We start from the raw sequence: 14,686 nt of genomic DNA on the forward strand, positions 1-14,686 counted from the left end.
TCTGTATATATTCTGGTGGACAGCTGCACATTTCTTTTTACTACAAACTGAAAAGTGAATCAAATTATAGGTGTTTTAAAGATTTTAGAAGCAAAAACAAGCATTCCCAAAGTTATTAACATATAAATATTTTAGCAGTAAAATCACAGACGGAAACATTTCTAAATAATTTAGCAATAAAATCACATACAGAAACATTTCTAATTAACTGGTTTTTTTTTGTTTGTTTTTTTTTTTTAAAGATTTTATTTATTTATTTGACAGAGATAGGGACAGCCAGCGAGAGAGGGAACACAAGCAGGGAGAGTGGGAGAGGAAGAAGCAGGCTCATAGCAGAGGAGCCTGATGTGGGGCTCGATCCCAGAACACCGGGATCACGCCCTGAGCCGAAGGCAGACGCTTAACCGCTGTGCCACCCAGGCGCCCCTAAATAACTGGTTTTTAAATAAGCTTTCTCCATAGCAGGTTTCTTTTGAAAAGCAGTTACTTTCTGTTAAAATATCAACTTTATCTTAGGGCACCTGGCTGGCTCAGGTGGCAGAGCATACAACTCCTGATCTCCAGGTGGTAAGTTCAAGCCCCATGCTGGGCACAGAGCTTATTACTTTAAAAACAAAAAACAAAAATCAACTTTATCTTGAACAGATTGTTTACTTTCAGATATCTGCTAGTGGGTTTACTACTGACAGCCATTGTTTTTATCCTCCTAATGGGTCTGTTAGAGCTGGCAGTACAAGCTATAAACAGAAGTGTCAATTCTGCTATTTTCTTGCTATTTGTTTATGCTTGCATTATCACCTTCAATTCACCATTTCTAAGCAGGAATCTTTTAAACACATTGTCCATTTTGTAAGAGCTAGTTTAAACTGGAAAAAAAAGTCATATCCGGACTTATTGTGGCAATCATTTAGCAGTATATATACAAATACTGGATCATTATGTTGCACACCTGAAACTACTGTCAATTATATCTCATTTTAAAAAATCCTAATCTTTAGGGGTGCCTAGGTGGCTGAGTCAGTTAAGCGTCTGCCTTTGGCTCAGGTCATGATCCCAGGGTCCTGGGATCGAGCCCTCCATCGGGCTCCGGGCTCAGGGGAAAGCCCGCTTCTCCCTCTCCCTCTGCCTGCCACTCCTCCTGCTGTGCACTCTGTCAAACAAATAAAATCTTTAAAAAATAAAAATCCTAATGTTTAAAAATATTTCATAAATAAGGCAACTGTCATACTGTCCATCTCTATATCATTAAAGCTTAATTCTTCCCTAATTTGGAGAACACATCCTTAAACTGTAATGTAAATTCCAAGAACTGGACTTTATCCTTCTAACTTTCCTTGTCCCACTTTCCATCAGAAGATGTAACAAAAGGGGGCGCCTGGGTGGCACAGCGGTTAGGCATCTGCCTTCGGCTCAGGGCGTGATCCCGGCGTTGTGGGATCGAGCCCCACATCAGGCTCCTCTGCTATGAGCCTGCTTCTTCCTCTCCCACTCCCCCTGCTTGTGTTCCCTCTCTCGCTGGCTGTCTCTGTCTCTGTCGAATAAATAAATAAAATCTTTAAAAAAAAAAAAAAAAAGAAGATGTAACAAAGGAGCAAGGCTGGACGGGTATACAGGAGCCAGATTATTTTGTTTTAATGCCACCTAAGACTTTAAATTTTTATTCTGAAGTGAGTCACTGAAGGTGTTAACATGATCAAATTTATTTTTATATACTCTAACTGTAGTATGAAAGATATTTTGAAGCAGATAAAATTAGAAACAAAAAAAATCCATAATAACATTATAAAAATAACATTTGTAGGGGCTCCTGAGTGGCTCAGTCGGATAAGCGGCCAACTCTTGGTTTCAGCTCAGGTCATGTTCAGGCCCAGTGTCAGGCTCTGCTTCAGATTCTCTCTTCCTCTTCCTCTCCCTCCAGCTCTCACGCCTGCGTGCTCTCTCTCACACGGGCGTGCTCTCTCTCCCTCTCTCTCAAATAAATAAAATTTTTTTTTCTTCCCTGTACAGGTTTGCTCTTAACACTCAGCCCACTGGCACAACCTGAATGGTGCCAGGACACCACAGTGTGCTGCTTCCCTGCAGTGCCCGAGACACAGCCACACCGGTCCATGCACATGGGCCAGGATCTTTTTTTAAAAATACCTTAAAAATATATATAACATTGTGAAGCATTCACCAGTGATAAATTTACTTTCACTGTTTGTGGCCTAGACAAGTAAAAGGGGCCTGAACTAAGGTATTACTAGTATAGTCTGAAGAAGAGATGGATTAAAGCAGTGGTTCTCAAACTTCAACCTGAGAATTACTTGGAGAACATGTTAAATGCTAAGTGAAATAAACCAGAAAAAAATACCATATTCCACTCATATGTGGAATTTAAGAAACAAATGAACAAAGGAAAAAGAGACAAAAAACCAGACACTTAACTTAGAGAACAAACTGGTTACCAGAGGGGAGGTGAGTGGGAAGATGGGTAAAATAGGTGAAGGGGATTAAGAGTAAGTACGCTAATCGTGATAAGCACTGAGTAATGTACAGAATTGTTGAATCACTACACTGTATACCTGAAACTAATAGAAAACTGTATGTTAATTATACTGGAATTAAGATTTTTTAAGTAAAAAAAAAAGAAAGAAATTTACCCTCCAGATACATCCATCGTTTATTTACAAGGCTATTCACTGTAGCACTATTTATAAAAACACAGTCCTGGAAACAACTCACATGTCTATCAGTAGGGAATTTGTGGAGATAGCCACAGACTAGAACACAAGGCAGCCATAAAAAAAATTAAGGAAACTGTACCCTGATAAGGAACGGTCTCCAAGATATATTGCTAAATGCTCAGAAATGTGTCAAGTAGGCTACCATTTATACAACAAATGTAGAATTAGTAACTACATACTGTTTGCTTCTATACGCATAAGGTTGTCACTGAGGAATACATAATACATTCCTAACAGTGGTTCACTCTGAGAAGAAAAATGACCAGGAAATAAGGGGTAGAAGGACATTTCACTATATAACCAACATTCTGGATTTAAAATCAGGAATGTATTTTCTATTCAAAAAAATAATTAAAATAATTTTTAAAAAATCAGATACCTGCCAATATGGCCCCACCTTCTCACACAATCAGCTGAAGTTAAATAGTGACCACTCACTTTAAGGGAGGAGAATTTTCTACAATCACTTCACTCATTCCTACTTGGCCCTCTAGACTTAACATTTCTAAGCCCTGTTATAGAATACCACACCACTGAATAGTGGTGACTGTTTGAAAACTAGAAAAGGAAAGAGTCCAGAATTTTCATTTCTGGGGTTGGGAAACCTGAGTGCTATCCAACCAAAATAAGGTGAAAATTGGGGGACTTAGATATTGATTCGGAGGTGCTTATGAAAAACTAAATGGTTAACTTTCAAAAGGGAATTCAAAGCAAACATCTGACTGCCAAACATAACACATGCCGTACCTATTCGTTTTCATTTAATCCTCTCACAAACCTTGTGGCAGATGGCAACGCTCCTATTTTACAGAGAAATTAAACTTAATTACACAGGTGATTTGGTAACATATATGACACCATCCCATTTCATACTATACTTCAATTGCCTATTGACTTTCTGTATTACCCAAGATTAAGCTCTAAGGAAAAAAATCACATCCATTTTATTCTAGCTGTATCCTAGCACCAAGCTCAAGTCCTGGCACCTAATCAGTATTGTTAAAATAAGTGACCAATCCTGAATCACTAGGGTAGCATTAGGGCAAGTGACTTTGCCCTTTGTGAGGTGCCTCAGTTTCACCAACCATAATTAATAGAACCTATCTCACAGGATTTCTTTCGAAAATCAAACGAGGGGTGCCTGGGCGGCTCAGTCATTAAGCATCTGCCTTCGGCTTAGGGTCCTGGGACTGAGCCCCACATTGGGCTCCCTGCTCAGCGGGAAGCCTGCTTCTCCCTCTCCCACTCCCCCTGCTTTGTTCCCTCTCACTGTCTCTCTCTCTCTCTTTCTCTCTGTGTCAAATAAAGAAAATCCTTAAAAAGAAAAAGAAAATTAAAGTTCACAAAGCACTTCATTCAATGTTTGACATATAATGAATTGATAGCAATCACTAACAAACAGATAGGAAGAAATGGAGGTAAGAGCAAAGGAAAACAAAATTAGGAGGGAGTGACTGGTATCAAATGCAGGAAAAAGGTTAAGAACTAATTAGAAAACTAAGAGTAAGAACTAATTTAGCATACAATCAATGATTACTTTTAGCAATGTTGTTCAGATGGCATGAAGGGAAAGAAGCCAGACTGATACAAGCTGAACAAATGTGTGCCCTATTAGATTATGTATCTGATGACCAGAAACTGAGACTGAATTCATCTTTTTATCTCTAAAACCTAACACATTAAATATATATTAAATACATTTGCTAAATGGTTAAGCAAACAGAAGAAAAGGGGATCTAGGAAGGCATACTGTTCTCTAAAGAAGTTTGACTATGAAGTGAAGCAAAAACAGTAGCTAAACAGAGATATATGATGGAGAAATGGTTTTTAAATGCATCCATTTTAGGATGTTTAAATGCAGAGGAGACTGCTATCTGAGGGGAAAAAAGAGGAAGCACCAAGAGACCAAATGGGTAGTTGCTGCCGGACAACTAGATACGGAGGTTGGTTGGGAAGCAAATCTCCAATTATTATCTTCACGATATTTTTTTAACATAAACCCTCTACGGGGCGCCTGGGTGGCTCAGTCGTTAAGTGTCTGCCTTCAGCTCAGGGCGTGATCCCGGCATTATAGGATGGAGCCCCGCATCAGGCTCCTCCACTAGGAGCCTGCTTCTTCCTCTCCTACTCCCTCTGCTTGTGTTCCCTCTCTCTCTGGCTGTCTCTGTCAAATAAATAAATAAAATCTTTAAAAAAAAAAAAAAAAAAGAACAAATTTCAGGGGCACCTGAGTGGCTCAGTCTTGGTTAAGTATCTGCCTTCAGCTCAGGTCATGATCCCAGTAGCCTGGGATCAAGCCCCGCATCCAGCTCCCTGCTCAGCGGGAGCCTGCTTCCCTCTCTCTTCCTGCCTGCAGCTCCCCCTGCTTGTGCTCTCTCTGTGTCAAATGAATAAATAAAATCTTTAAAAAAAAAAAAAAAAAAAAAAGGCAATGAATCTTAGTTAACTTGTAGAATCTCCCCCACTATAGCCACCAGAAACAGAACGCAGTTTTCCAGACACCTAATCATTTTGATCATCATCTATCACCCTCCCTACAAAGTTTTAAGTGACCCTTACAAAAATAAATGTTAGCTCAATGTCCACCTATGACAGAATGGATAAAGTAATGTCCACCTATGATAGAATGGATGAAGTATGGTATATTCATACAGTGAAGCACTATACAGCACAAAAAAATCACTAAAACATGTAATGTGGATGATTCTCATAATGTTGAGTATAAGCAACTACACATTACTACTTACGGTATAATTCCAATTATATAAAGTTCAAAAACTGACAAAACTAATCCATTATAAGTCAGAAGAGCTATCTTTGAAGGGAGTAATGTGATTAAAAGGGAGGTTTCTGGGTTCCATAGCGTTTTGTTTCTAATTTTCCCCTGTGAAAACTCACTTAGCTGTACGTTTTCCATTTGTGCGTTTTGTAGTATGTTATACTTCAATAAAATATACTGAAAAACAGGCAGGTCATTTTTGTTTTAAATTTAATGACTTGCCTTGTACTTTTACCTTAAAGAATTATTCCTAAAAAACAACAAACAGTCTAGTGGCGCCTGGGTGGCTCAGGTTATGATCCCAGGGTCCTGGGATCAAGCCCTGTGTGGAGCTCCCTGCTCAGCAGGAATCTGCTTCTCCCTCTCCCTCTGCCTGCCACTTCCCCTGCTTATGCTCTCTCTCTTCCTGTTAAATAAATAAAATAAAAATAAGTGGTTTAACTCAATAATCTTAAAGTTCTGGGTTTGTCATTTCTATTTTTATTTTGTTTTATTTATTTTTTATTTGTCAGAGCGAGAGAGCACAAGCAGGGGGAGCAGCAGGCAGAGGGTAAAAGAGGCTCCCTGCTGAGCAAGAAGCCCTCCTCGGGACTTGATCCCAGGACCCTGGGATCATGACCTGAGCAGAAGGCAGACGCTTAACCAACTGAGCCACCCAGGCATCCCTGAACATTTTTTTTTTTTTAATTAATCAGACGATTAACTGACTGGGCCACCCAGGCACCCCTGACCTTGTACTCTAAGACAATTAACTCATCATCACATACCATTAACCTTGATAATGCTGATTATATACATGTTCAGAAATTCTTCACTTACCACTTTAAAGAATGAAGTCCACTCAATTTAAGAAGCAAAACAATTAAAGAGAAGTACAAACCAAAACACAGACTCTTTAACTATAGAGAACAAACTAATGGTACCAGAGGGAAGGTAGGTGTGGGTTGATGGGTGAAATAGATGAAGAGGATTAAAAGTACAGTTATCATGGGCACCTGGCTGGCTCAGTTGTAGACCATGGGACTCTTGGTCTTGGGGTTGTGAATTCAAGCCCCATGCTGGGCCTGGAGCCTACTTAAAGAAAAAAGAAAAAGTACGTTTACCATGATGAGCACTGAGCAATGTATAGAATTGTTGAATCACTGTATTACACACCTGAAACTAATACAACACTGTGTATTAACTATAATGGAATTAAATTTTTTATTTTTATTTTTTTGGAATTAAAAACTTTAAAAATAAATAAAATAAGGGCGCCTGGGTGGCTTGACTGAGCATCTGACTCTTGTTTTCGGCTCAGGTCACGATCTCAGGTTCATGAGATGAGCACTGCATGCGGTTCTGCACTTAGTGGGGAGTCTGCTTATGTCTCCCTCTCCTTCTGCCCCTCCCCCTGCAGGCATGCCCTCTTTCTGTCTCTGTCTCTCCCTCAAATAAATCTTAAAAAAAATTTTTTTTTAAATAAGGTCCACCCTAAAGACTACACAAAAAACTGTTAGAATAAATGAATTCTGCAAAGTTTTGTTTAAGGTTTTATTTTTATGTAATCTCTATACGCAACATGGGGCTCGAACTTAAAACCCTGAGATCAAGAGTTGTATCCTCTACTGACTGAGCCACCCAGGTGCCCCTCAGGTAAAAAAATCTTAAAAAAAAAAAAAAATGTTCAGGGATGCCTGGGTTGGCTCAGTTGGTTAAGTGTCTGCCTTCTGCTCAGGTCATGATCCCAGGGTCCTGGGATCAAGTCCCGAGGAGGGCTTCTTGCTCAGTGGGGAGCCTCCTTCACCCTCTGCCTGCTGCTCCCCCTGCTTGTGCTCTCGCTCTGACAAATAAAACAAAAATCTTAAAAAAAAAAAAAAAAAAAAAGATGTCCATACTACCAAAGAGATTTACAGATGCAACACAATGAATATCAAAATTTCAGTGGCATTTTTTGCAAAAATAGAAAATTTATCCTACAATTTATAAGGATAATCTCAAGGGATCCCAAAAAGCCAAAGCAGTTTTTAAAAAGAGCAAAGTTGGAGGGCCTCCTTCCTTATTTCAAAACATTACAAAGCTACAGTAATGAAAACTGTGGCAACTGGCATACAGGCAAATAGACCAATTAACAGAGTAGAAAGCCCTGAAGTAAATCCTCACATGGGGTCAGATGATCTTTGATAAGGATGCCAAGACCACTTCACGAGGAAAGGACAGTCTTCAACAAATGGTGTTGGGAAAACTGGATATGCTGATGCAGAAGAATGAATTTGGACCCTTATCTTACACCATATACAAAACTGGGCTGAAAATGGATTAAACACCTAAATACAAGGCCTGAACTAAAATTCCTGAAAGAAAGCATAAGATAAAAGCTCCATGACATTGGACTTGGTCTTGGATAGGACACCAAAAGCAGAGACAACAAAAGCGAAAATAGACAAGACTACATTAAACTTTACCTCTCCTTTTTTCAGATGCAGTGAGACAGTGAGTGGGGAGGGGCGGACAGAGGGAGATGGAGAGAGAGATTCTGAAGTACACTTCCCACTGAGTGGGGAGCCTGATGCAGGGCTCGATCCCAGGACCCCAAGATCATGACCTGAGCCAAAATCAAGAGTCAGCCACTCAATCGACTGACCCACCCAGGCGCTCTGGAAGTTAGGTCTTTTTTTTTTTTTTTAAGATTTTATTTATGTATTTGACAGAGAGATACAGCCAGCGAGAGAGGGAACACAAGCAGGGGGAGTGGGAGAGGAAGAAGCAGGCTCCCAGGAAAGCATGGAGCCCAAGGCGGGGCTGGAGCCCAATGCTGGGCTCGATCCCAGGACTCTGGGATCACGCCCTGAGCTGAAGGCAGACGCTTAACGACTGAGCCACCCAGGCGCCCCTGGAAGTTAGGTCTTGATTATTCAAAAGTATTTAATTGATTGTAGATCCCTGCTTTTTAAATTTTAGATAGTTCTTAAAAAAATTTTTTTGAAAGATTTATTATTCGCTCCGGTCACGCTCTCAGGGTCCTGGGATGGAGCTCCCTGTCGGGCTCCCCATCAGCAGTCTGCTTCTCCCACTCCTCCCAATCAATGGGCACACTCTCTCTCTCTCTCTCAAATAAATAAAATCTTAAAAAAAAAAAAAAAAGTACAAGGTCATACTCCTTATTGAGAAATAATTTCAACACATTTATTCCATTTATTTTTTTGCCCTGACCTCAAAAAAGCACCTTGAGATTACCAAATAACAATTCATCTAAGGGGGGGGCGCCTGGGTGGCACAGCGGTTAAGCGTCTGCCTTCGGCTCAGGGCGTGATCCCGGCGTTATGGGATCGAGCCCCACGTCAGGCTCTTCCGCTGTGAGCCTGCTTCTTCCTCTCCACTCCCCCTGCTTGTGTTCCCTCTCTCGCTGGCTGTCTCTCTCTGTCGAATAAATAAATAAAATCTTTTAAAAAAAAAAATTCATCTAAGGGAACCTGGGTGGCTCAGTTGGTTGAGCAACTGTCTTCAGCTGAGGTCATGATCCCAGGGTCCTGGGATCGAGCCCCACATTGGGCTCCCTGCTCGGCTTCTCCCTCTCCCTCTCCCTCTGCCACTCCCCTTGCTTGTGCTCTCCTGCTGTCAAATAAATATTTTTTTAAAAATTCATCTAAAACAATCTTCTAATAGTTTTTTGTCCCCCCCCAGATCCACCAGAGGGACTCTTTTCCCACTTACACACTTGAGCTAATACCTAACTTATAACTTAACTCCTCCACCTCACTGAAAAATAGGTACTCAGGTATTCTGGCTAAAATTTCACACAAATAATTATAACATTAATTCATCATAAATCCATGGAGCTAACTCACAAGAAGTTATTAATCTTATTTTAAACAGCAAAATACTAAGCACTAACATAACCCCTACACCAACATAGAGGAAACAAACCACTTGTGGAAATAGAAATGACAAACCCAGAACTTTAAGATTATTGAGTTAAACCACTTATTTTTATTTTGATAAGTCTCTTCTCAAGCAACAAATAAGCAGTGCACAAATTAGACAACAGCTAAGTCAAAATTCAGTGCATTACATAAGACTCCTTCATGAGCTTTCTTTACTCCTTCCACAGTTATATTCTTTATCTTTTGTAATATAAGATTAAAAACTAGTTAGAAAAGTAATAAGGACAAAGACTGATTTAACACTTAAGTCACTGATTACATTTAGTAATGTTTAAATGGCATGAGGGAAGAGAGGACAAATGGAAGCTTTTTACAGCTGACAAAATTGTGGTCCAACATCACTCTACTTAAGCAATGAGGTTGGTATCAAACTCAACTGAGGTTTATTTCTCCTTCCATTTTTTCTCCCTACTGGTTTTAAAGTTATACACGTTTTTATTCTTTCAGTGGTTATATCAAAATTATAAAGTGCATCAGATGAAAATCTAAACAAGTCATTTTTTTATTATTTGAAAGCAAGAGAGAGTGAGCGAGGGAGCATGAGCGGTGGGGGAGGGGCAATGGGCGAGGGAGAAGCAGACTCCCCACTGAGCAGGGAACTAAAGGGAGACTCAATCCCAGAACCCTGGGATCACGACCTGACCGAAAGGCAGACACTTAACCAACGGAGCACCTAAACAAGGGCACCTAAACAAGTCATTTTCTTGTTCTTCTTTTTTTTTTTTTTAAGATTTGATTTATTTATTTGAGAGAGTACCTGCAGAGGGAGAAGTAGGCTCCCCTCGGAGCAGGCAGCCCGATACAGGGCTCCATCCCAGGGCCTGAGCCAAAAGCAGACGTGTAAATGACTGAGCCACCCAGGAGCCCCTAAACAAGTCATTTTCTTTGCCCTCCCCCTAAAACACCTTAGACACTTTACCTCTGAATACCTCACTAACTTACTTTACTGAGAAATGCCATCTTTACCGTTCCCTCAGACTAGCTAATTAGGTTTTCACGTAATTTACTCTCAAAGTAAGCTTGTTCATGGGTAATGGAAAGTATAAAAATGAAATACTGGGGTTTAACCCAGACTGTGCCACTTATGAATTTGGAAATTATTTCACCACTCTAATCTTGATTTTTCTTACCTATAAAAGGAAGATAACTACTTCATAACAAACTCATGTGAATCAAGTAAAAACATTCAAAAAAGCACTTAATAGATACAATTGCTGGGTTTTAGTTTGCAACTTATGGTAGGAGGAGCTTAATGGTTTATTTTCCTTCCTGGAGGTACATGAGTACTTTCTCAGCGTATGACCTGCCAGGAAGCTGGAGACTAGTCCACCACTAACTTAACTTTAGCTATACACAGATAAAATCTGATAATCTGCAATCCATATTCGTTGCGTAATTTTATCTCAAAACCAAACCAAACCCTTAATACTTTTATTAAGGGTTGAGAGGGCAAGGATCCCTCTAAGTGGAATAGATTGCTAGAGTTGTCTAGCGCACCATAAAAAGGTCTCCTGAGCACCAGTCTCAAACAAGGAGCTCCTTTAAAAAAAAAAGAAAAGAAAAAAGATACCACACGACTCTCAAAGCTCAAGCTATTCCTGTCCTATCAAATCAATGCATAATGAGTCTGTAACCGAAGCCTGCAACTAAAATTGTATTTTCTAAGAGTTCCCACATGATCCTGAGGGTGGTTTGTGAACCACTGCTCAACCTAAATCCAACAGGGAAAAGAATCAGAAAGTGGTAGGTAGCACAGGTAGAGGTACGTAATTCTCTAGTAACTGTGAAAGTACGAACATCATCAGCGTGTAAGTCTACAAACCAATCCTAAGACCTCACAGCAGCTTTTCTCTTTATAGTGGAGGAAGCTAACTTCTAAAGTACAGAGGGAAAAAATAAAACCAGGCCCCTAAAAAAAAGGGATGATTGGAAAGTCTGACCCACTAAATGGAAACAGCACTTGCTTCCTCTTATTAACTAAGTGTTCCCTTTCACTGTTTAATACCTTACGTCTGACAAGCATTATGGCGCTTTCAAAACAATCGTTTCTACTCAGCCCTCCTAATACACTTCGCGCATACTACCGCCCATCCACCTAGCAACCAAAGACTGCTAGAAGTAAGCGGAGTTCCACGCAGCGCTAGTGAAGATGCTTTGCGTCCCGATAAAATCCCTCCGAAGCAGCCAAGTCTCTCGCCAGCACTCCCGAAGCCTAAAGAGTCACTATGCTCTCCACCACAGGCCTAAGAACGAAGATAGCTGAGAGCAGATGGGCGAGGAGATGGTGGGGAAAAAAGCTTCACCACGCCACACCGCGGAAGTTGGAGAATCTCCGCGAGCCGCACAGCCCCAAACAATGGAGTTTTCCCGCCTCCTCAGGACCCCGCCCCCTGCTCCAGAGCCCGCGGAGGAAAGCAAACGCTCCCGCGCGTGGCCCCGCCCCCTGAAGGCCCCGCCCCCCCAGCCCACCGGGCCAGCCTCCCTTCCTCGTGCAAAGGTTTTTTTTTTTTTTTTGGCGCCAAATCTCTGTTACTTATTTCCCCGGGTTGTCTGGGGACACCACTGGAGGCGCGAGCCAGGAGTGCGGGGACAGTAGGGGAATAGACAGACGGGAGCCCTGTGGCCCCGCCTCCTCGCCGATAGCCCCGGGCCGGGGGAGGAAGAAGAGGGGCAGACGACAGAGCAGCAGCCGCTGCCCCCGGCAAGATGGCGGCCGCGAAAAGCGGGGCAGGGGGCGCCAGCCGACTAGTGTTACTGCTAATGCGCGAGGTTCTCTGCAAAAGGTGGGTTTCTACAGTCCGGGCCTCCCCGAACTGCGACGGCTGGTCAGTGGGAGGCAAGTCTTTCCTCTCACGCTTCTGTCCCTCCCGGGGAGCCCCCGTCCACCACCCCCTCCCCGTGGACTGGCCAGTGCCTCAAGCTCTCCATGGTCCCGCTTACTTGTTGGCGGAAACCAGCTCCGCAGTGATGGCGGCAGTGGCTGTGGACTCTGCGGCCATCGTTCCCCTGAGGTGGTGGACCAGCGGGCGGAATAGAGTCTGTGAGGAAAACAGAGGGAATTTGGGACGCCAGAGACCTATTCAGAGACAGAAAATGGCAGATTGGAGACCCCGCGCGGCTGGGCCCCTTTATATACCAGAGCCCTTTGCCCCGCCCATCCACTTCCGGATCCTCCCCCTCGAGTTTAAAGGGCCAGGACTCTGCCCCAGTCCAGCCCAAGGACACCCCCGCCCTTGCCGTCTTGTTCTGCGGGGTACCTTCCCTCCCTGGCCCGCTTTCCCCCAAAAAAGCAACTTCCTGCTTCTCTAGCAAGTCACATAAGAACTGGAATCTTGGTACTACAACTCCTGACTGGTCATCGGCCAGCGGCTTCCACATAAGGGGAAGCTAGTGCTGCTCTGCATGTTTGGAGCGTGTAGCCGAGGGTCTCTTTCCGGTCCTGATACTCAGGTAGATGACCGAAACTTTCTGCCCGTCCTCTCAGTCCTAACCGATGGACACGTAAGAACCGAGCACGGGTACAGCAGCAACGGCTAGAACTGACTTCGGTGAGAGACTCGTGGCTCTGGGCCTCAGCAACAATTGACGCAGGAAGATGCCATCCTAGGATTGGCTACCGCAGAAACTACCGCGCTTGATTCAAAGTCAGTACTGCGGCGGGACGCTGCTGGCTCCTCCCTCTGGGCCCGCCCCCTTCAGCTGGCCCAATCCGCTGACGCCATCCTCTTAGGCCCTACCCAGACTCCAAATCTGGCTGGTTTGGTGCTCCCAGCTCTTTTCCTCCACTCAGAGCTACGGTTTGTCGTTTGCCCAGTGCGTGCCAGAGTACTGAGCTCAGACACTTTAAAGCTGTTGGCGGTTTTATTTAATCTTAACAATGCTTTGGTGAGATCGGGATTATCAGCCCCATTCGGTAGAAATAGAAACCAAGATTCAGGGAAGGTGTGACTTGTTCAGAAAGTTGCAAGACAAGTCGGCTATGGAAAGCAGCGTGCCTCATTTCCTACAACTGGCAGAGTGGAAGATAACTGGCAGGCTGCAACGGTTGCACTTTCTCACACCTGGAGTATCATCCATTGCCTTCGACCATGGCTTTCCCTACAGTGATCAGAACAGGGATTTTATTTCTGTCCAGGCTTTGACACCCTGGGAAATATTCCTGCAAAGGAGTCTTCCGCCAGTCTGTAAAGGGTCAGGCAAGTTGAAATCTGGTGGGCATAGAGCGGGACCTGGAAATACCAATTCCTGTGGCAAACAGATGTGGGATCCCCGTTATTAGCTGGGTGACCTGAACCAAGTCATGTAATCTTTTAAGATTGATGTAAAATGAGGACAATGTTAGTGTTCACCCCTTAAGGATATTGTGAGAATTAGAGGAAATGCTTGTTTCAACAATCAGCACTGTACCTGGCTCATGTTAAGCAGTCATTAAATGGCTACCACTGTCTGATAACGTGACTGGAGGGTTGGTTTGGGGAGGGGGAGATCTCTTCAGTGGCCTTGCAGCCAGGGCTAGGGCCTGAGAAATCCAGTCTAGTACCTTGTGTGACCCACTCATCTGTTAAACTAATATTCACAGAGAAACCAGAAGGCGAAATGTTTGTACTAGGGCCTAAGGACAAAATACATGCTCTCTGAGTTTGAGGAAACCGGCTGTATGAAAAATAGATTTTAAAATAGATATTAGGGTTGCCTTGGTTGCTCAGTGGTTGGACGTCTGCCTTTGGCTGGGGTAGTGATCCTGGGGTCCTGGGATAGAAACTGACGGAGGGCTCCCTGCTCAGTGAGGAGCCTGCTTCTCCCTCTCCTGCTCCCTCTGCTTGTGCTCTCACTCTCTGCTCTCTCTCTGTCACATAAATAAATAAAATCTTGATATAAAATAAAATAGATATTAAGGGGTGCCTGGGTGGCTGTTGGATGAGCATCTGACTCTTGATTTTTGGCCCAGGTCATGTGATAGGGGGTCAGACAGAGCTCCGGGTGGGGCTCTGCAATCAGTGTGGGAGTCTCCTTGGGACTCCCTGCACTCTCCCTTTGCCCCTCCTCCCATCAAATAAATAAATAAATAAAAATCTAAAAAAAAAAAAATCTGTCCAACTCTCCTCCTGCCCCTCGCCCCTCCTCCTCTCTAACGGGGGGAAAAAGAAGAACTTTTGAGCTCCTTATCATAGCCTGCAAGGTCCTACATGATGTGGCTCCAATCCACCTCTCAAATTCATCTCATACTGCACCCCTCCCTTTACCATCCTCCTGTGTTG

At 43.1% G+C, this 14,686-nt stretch overlaps 1 protein-coding gene across 4 annotated transcripts in view; it reads right to left on the reverse strand.

The window, feature by feature from the left end:
* The window catches only part of NASP (nuclear autoantigenic sperm protein), a 38,890-nt gene extending 26,315 nt beyond the window's left edge, over positions 1-12,575 (reverse strand). For 3 of the 4 annotated variants that reach the window (XM_026498205.4, XM_057310682.1, XM_057310681.1), the window contains exon 1: positions 12,369-12,568. In XM_026498205.4, the coding sequence (XP_026353990.1) occupies positions 12,369-12,427 (59 nt within the window). In that variant the 5' untranslated portion in view covers positions 12,428-12,568. Of the gene's footprint in view, positions 1-12,368 lie in introns of all 4 variants that reach the window. The other variant, XM_026498204.4, reaches the window with a different exon arrangement.
* Between the last annotated feature and the right edge of the window lie 2,111 nt (positions 12,576-14,686).

The sequence above is a fragment of the Ursus arctos genome, unplaced genomic scaffold, assembly GCF_023065955.2.
Source record: "Ursus arctos isolate Adak ecotype North America unplaced genomic scaffold, UrsArc2.0 scaffold_12, whole genome shotgun sequence".
Classification (NCBI taxonomy): Eukaryota; Metazoa; Chordata; class Mammalia; order Carnivora; family Ursidae; genus Ursus; species Ursus arctos.